Here is a 6,485-nt window from a genome sequence, read left to right as displayed (position 1 = left end):
TGCTCATGATTTATGATGTTTGGTGTCAATAGAATCCAATAAATTCCAGTTGTCATCGTCATTGATTATGATTGATGTGGACGCAATCGTGAATAATCATCCCGCTCACATTTACCTCTGCAGTCGGCAGTGGGTAGATGCTGGTGGTGAAAACAGCACCATCTAGCGGCGGTGGACACCTGTAGCTGAGTGACATTTGTCCTTATATGCACTTCACAGTCTTTGGTCAGTAAACAGTCGGTTAAAAACGGCACAACAGCAAAAAACAAACAAACAAATATCAGTATGTCAAGGGAGTAAAACATGAATGTAAATTAAATTAAATTTGGAAGCTGGGCTGGAAACACATTTTCAATAGATACAAGGTCACAAAAGTAGCAAAGCTCTAAGAATACTAAGAATGTTAAATACACTCAACCCTCATCCTTACAACATATTTAACGACGACTATGGCTGAGGTTCCTCGGCATCCCAAAAATAAACTATTATGAAGACAACCATCAAAGCAATATGCTGTTATTTCTTCTCAAAACATTATTAGTTATGAAATTAATGTCATCTGACAAAAAAAAAATATTATCATGATTTTAGTAAAGTTACACTTAATTTGTGTATTTTGTAAAACAAAAACAAATACTTTTCTTTAATACAATGGCAGCTTTCCTCCCAAGTACAGTCCACATTAGTAGGACTTCAAAGCTTATTTATCATCATATCCCTTTAGTTTTCAGTCACTTCAAGTAAACATTATATGTGTTATATTTATATAGGGAAACCAACCATAGTCATATTTGTCCCAAATATAAAATAATGTGTCTGCTTGAATTTTCTCCGGGTTAACCGGCTTCCTCCCATAGTCCAAGGACATGCAGGTTAGGTGTCTGTATGTGGGCCAGATTAGATCATGAAAAAACCTGGAGGACAGCTGCTTCTGACATCACATGGGTCATTTAAAAAAAACAACAACATACAAATGACGCAAACACACTGTTTCATCTTCAAGTTTAAAAAAAGCATTAGGTCCGCCTGTGTAGTTCCTACTTGCTGCGTGTCTAACTGTAAGATTGTCCTGCCACTGTAAGGCAAATGGAAAAAAATGTGATCTTTAACCAATATCGTGTTAATCATACAGTATATTTCGAAAGACAAGCCAAGGGCCACTTAAAATCCACAATTGGCCCCTGGGCTGGACTTTGGACATGACTGGGTTAGGTGGTGACGGACTCTAAGTCTGGCGACCTGTCCAGGGTGTATCCACCTCTCGCCTAGTGTCAGCTTGGATGGGCTCCAGCAGAGGCAGAGGCAGCCCTTTTTTGAGTAGATTTTCCAGCCGAGCACTGAACGTCCTGGAAGTGCTTAATTTAATTTGATGGTCATAAAAAATTACATGATGTATTTCTGACTTTGAACGTCATCTTACCCCAGGAAGAGCATAATTTAGGGTCCTTGACGGAGCACATGAGAAAACCTGTTTCTGTCTCTTCAAAATGACTGACAGAGTGCGCCTACCCACCCTGACAGGGTGTGATACTTTAAATTAGGCCCCTTGGCAAACATGAACTCAGTAAATAGTTTAATCTATTAAAACTGCATAAGCAGAATTGGGTGCTTTTGACCAGAGTCCCCGAGGACCCCAATACACTGGTACTTTTAAAGAGCACTAATTTAAACAGAAACAGAAAAAATGATATAAAGCTGCTAGATAAATATAAGGCAGTAAAAAGTACAATATTTCTCTCTGAAAAGTAAAAAGATGAGATGGCATGAAATGGAAATATTTAAGTAACATATAACTAACAAACTTCAAAACTGTACTGAAGTAACTTAAATTCCACCACTGAAAAAAAGCAAATCCTGGTAAGTACGTAATTCAGAAACTGGATCTTCAAGGAGCAGAAGATGTTTTCTGCATCTGTTTATCTTTAACAATTGTACCGAGCCCGCCTGGAGGTATTTGTGAAAAAAATAAATAGATAAATTGCATGGCCATGAATTAATAATGTGTGTGAAAGAGATCATTAAGTCGCGCCACACTTTAATAAGGCGTGGGAACAAGATAATTCAACTTCCAGATGTGCTGGAATGATTGTCAGCTTTGGAGCGACGCTGTTTATCATGCAGTGAATGACGGTAATTATACTATCAACAGAGTTCTGGTCACATCATTGGGGACAGCACAGTTCCCCAAAACACAAACAAGTGAGTGACATGAAAAGTTTACAAAATAAAGACTTTCTTTCTTCTTTATAAATTCATAAAATGTCCAACATTTATGATGTGTGCATCAAAGCTTGTGTGTGCAGCTTTCAATTATATGATTTTTTTCAGGGAAGGCTGTACAGGTCCTGGAACAGAATACTGCCTACAATTCAGTTTCCCAGAATGACACATGGTTGAGAAGTTAGGCTCAAGAGCTGCCAGTATCAAACCATCTTCCTTTTTTGTATGAATGCCATTTTCAAGCATTTGTCGTACATCCACTTGAAGCCTTTTAGTCTTCCAGGTCCTTCCAGCTGGTGCATGATGAAATCTATAACCTCCCCGAGGTCAGCATATTGTGTGCAGCCAAACTAAGTGTCTCTTGCCGAGAGTGACTCCGTGCCTAACTGCAAGTGACGAAGTAATGTCACTGTAATGAATTCCTAGATTAAAATAAAATGAAATCACTTGAAACTTGCCCATGTTTGCGAGCCGCTAAAGCTCCTGATGATACACCTGCCAGTTAATCAGCAAACACAGTCATCTCCATGGAAATCACTAACTATTATTTTCTCAGTGAGACACAAAATGATTTAATTTCCATGACTTTATAAAGTGTGGCCACGACTTAAAGGGTAACTTCGCTGTTTTTCAAGTTGGACCATATTTTCCTATGTTTTCGTGTCTAAGTGACTTATAGAGACAGCAGTCTTTGAAATTTGGTCCAGTATTCATCGAGACTGCTGCAACACACTGCAAAGTAACACACCTAATTGTACATCATCAATTTACATCCACTTAAAGTGTTTGTTTTTGCCACTGACAGGCTCAGATTGTTTCAGTGTCTGACAACATCATGGAAAGGAACCCTACAGAGATAGACCTTTTTGTTATAGAGTAAGACTCCTTTTGTTCAAGCAGAAACAGCCCTGATATTGCTGAAGCCAAACCCACCAGACTCCATTTAAATAAACAGTCATTTAATCATCTTAAAACACACTTTATTCAAACTTGAAGACAACAGCAGATGAAGTGCTCATGTAGGTTGCAGTATCATGGTATCCAGGAAGGTGCTCTTTGGTCAGGAAGTGTAGTATATCTTGAAAAAAACAAAATCCAAGGCAACTCTTCTCTGGTGCAAAAGTTAAAAGGCCTTTATTAAATGGCTAGTTCATGATGAACATTAAAATCACCAACATGTTTCGGCCATGCTCACTGGCCTAAATGATTTAGGCCACCTGTGAACCCTGCAGCTTTATGCCCTGATGAAGGCCAGTGAGCATGGCCGAAACATGTTGATGATTTTAATGTTCATCATGAACTAGCCATTTAATAAAGGCCTTTTAACTTTTGCACCAGAGAAGAGTTGCCTTGGATTTTGTTTTTTTCAAGAGACACTTTATTCAAAGTTGAGAGAAATGAATTGCAACTCACAAAAACTGTCTTGGTTTGTCTTTCCACTGTTCCAACAGTCACCAACTGTGGCTTGGTTGAAATAAACCCTTAATTCACCCAGGAAGATGTGGAAATATGCTGCCTCTATACACACTTAAATTACTGCTGATTTAAATGCAGTCTAGTGTGTTTGGGGAGAGTGATTTTGGGGCTGTTTCTGCTTGACCAAAAGGAATCTTGCTCTGTGACAATTAAGTCTTTCTCTGTAGGGATCATTTCCTTAATGTTGTCAGACACTTAAACTGAAAACACACACGGGCACCGCTGCGGCGCATCATGTGACGTGCGTCAAGTGCCGCCCCAGCACACACTGAATGCATCGATATATATATATATATATATATATATATATATATATGTCGATATTTCTCGACCTCAACGAGTCTCTCCTCATACAATCTTCGTCACACACGAGACACAGCAACAGCAACACAGTTCTCTTTGCATCCATGGTGAGGAGAGGAGTTGAGCTGCCATGGGAGCAGAGACAAAGAGCTGCTATGGCAGCCAGTGTGTACAAGCAGAGAGTGAGTGGGGGAAAAATGCATTTAACTCCAGGGGTGGCGAGGCTGGAAATAGGACAGGGGCGTACAGTGCCGTGGGGTGGCACATCCAGGAGTGCTGATGTGTGTCTTGCCGCCACAGGTGAGGGGTTATGCACTGAAAATAATAGGGGTGTATTTTTTGATGTTCACTGCTGGTGTGTTTTGGCCTTTAGAATCTGGCCTAGCCTGCATGGTCACTGCGTTGTCATTGTAAAAGAAGTTTGCCACACCACAAACAAAGAGTGACACAGCTTATTACATTTCGTGATATAAATTATTTATTTACATTTACAGAAAAATGACCCCATCAAGACAATGTAGTAATAACTATTGGAAATAGAACCCAAGATACAGAAGCTGACGTCATCGTCACAACCGAACAGAGAGCTCTATAATAACATTGTGCCCTCTGTCAAAGGTCTCCTATAACACAAAGTGCAAGGCATCACGTGTAGCCCCGAACCCCCCCCCACCCCCCTCCCAGACCAAACAATACACACCTCATTTAAAGCCCATTACCCTGCTTTGCACTACCCCGTTTTGCTTTAACCCCTCATCTAGAAACAACAGACACTGGCTAGCCCGCCTCTACCAAAGCTCACACATCTAATACACATTCATACACACACTCGCTCACATTCAGTATCCTCAATGCCACCCCCAACACCCCATGGTTCAGTTTTTCAGAAAAACCCTGCGCGGAATTGACAAGGTGCAGGGAGACACATCTGCAACTGGGGGGTTGGCGGCGGAGGGGACTGATGTCAGCATGACTCCACATGTGAGTCTCATCACTGACTGGTACGCCAGCTCTGTCTTTGCTATGCCACAATCCTCCCTGGGCATCCTTAAAGTTCATACTGGGAGAGAGGGCGAAGAGTGAGGGGAAGCAGATCCTAATTTTTCGGGGGTTGGCCTACAAGGGGGAACATCTAACACCACAGCGCTCCGTTAAGTGGAGGAGGACTCTGTCCGGTGTGTCTGGGCTCAGATAAGCCGAGTGGAGGCGCGCATGGTGTTCTCTGTACTGAAGTGGACATTGTTTTGCTTCTGCCGGTTGATCCTGTTGGTCCGTGGGCACTTCCTGTACAGGGACAAAGGTGAGGGAGAGGGGACAGAAAGATACATGTGGGGGTTAGCGCTGCCACTCTGGAGCTGTGAAAAGTCCTGAAATGATATCTGTAAAAATAACAGTGGAAACAGTTGATATTTCTTCTTTCTTTGTCTTTATTCTTATTGTGAACAAATACGAAAAGAGCAAAACCAACAATATACAATAACGTATTGTCTGTGTAGCCAAAGCTGTATATATCTTATTCCTTTGTGCCATCTTCATTGTTGAGCAAAAACACAGCAATGAGTCAAACCATTGCTCTAGATATTGATCTACTGCAGTGAACACTGTTGAGTATTTTGATTCAATCCTTTATGCAGTCCTCGTGCTGTAAATACTAAGTGGCGCATCAAATGTGTATCAGTCCACAACTTAAACAGTCCCCAAAAATTTACTCTTGTTCAAGTAATGGTGTATTTATGTTTTCAGAAGTGGGGACACACAGTAAACCAACGCTGTTGTCTTACATGGCACGCTTGTCACACCTGTTTTGCCTCTATGATGCCAGCACGCTGTCTAAAATCACACACTGGAGTGATATGATGCCGCCATTGTTTGGTTCTGAATAAAAATGCAAGGACAGCATAAAGAAGGGACTTTAGTGACCCCATAGCACGACCTCTATGAAAAAGGAGCTTATGATTCACAATCTGATTCAGGTTGACAGCTAGGAGCTAATGGAGCTAGCAGCGCAAACAGTGCTAACAACAGCGACAGTGCTGACAGAGCTTATTCTGCTACCCTGGGGAGAAATCGGAGGGTGGAGGCTATGCTTCTGCGACCATGTCCGTCCTGATATCAGCAGTTACTGGTGTATAAGCATAGAGCAAAGCGGCAGTAATTAGCTAGCCAGTGGGATAAGCACACAAAGACTCACATGCACTAACATGCACAGACAGCTTGACCATCTACCGCAACAACCAACACAGAAGCATTGATGACAATACAGAGGGAGTGTGACTTCATTCTCTGGTCAGAATGCCATTATTCCACTATATCTTTACATAGCAAATAATTGTTTGATTATTACTGTAACATGGACAGGTAACTGTTAATCAGATTACAATGGCAACACTTGAAATACAGTATATTACTGGCATGGTAGCTTTAGTATTACACTGTAAACCTCACATTGTACTGTAGAATACTGTAATAAACTGTAAAATATACTG

The 6,485-nt window shown here is 41.2% G+C and overlaps 1 protein-coding gene across 2 annotated transcripts in view; it reads right to left on the bottom strand.

Moving 5' to 3' along the window:
• Window positions 1-4,485: 4,485 nt before the first annotated feature.
• tmeff2a (transmembrane protein with EGF-like and two follistatin-like domains 2a) overlaps window positions 4,486-6,485 on the bottom strand; it is a 154,840-nt gene continuing 152,840 nt past the window's right edge. For both annotated transcript variants that reach the window (XM_050049849.1, XM_050049850.1), the window contains exon 10: window positions 4,486-5,283. In XM_050049849.1, the coding sequence (XP_049905806.1) occupies window positions 5,187-5,283 (97 nt within the window). In that variant the 3' untranslated portion in view covers window positions 4,486-5,186. The remainder of the gene's footprint in view (window positions 5,284-6,485) is intronic.

Source organism: Epinephelus moara, chromosome 7 (genome assembly GCF_006386435.1).
Source record: "Epinephelus moara isolate mb chromosome 7, YSFRI_EMoa_1.0, whole genome shotgun sequence".
Lineage (NCBI taxonomy): Eukaryota > Metazoa > Chordata > Actinopteri > Perciformes > Serranidae > Epinephelus > Epinephelus moara.
Note: the sequence above shows the minus strand (reverse complement) of the source record. Positions and strands in the feature narration are given on the sequence as shown.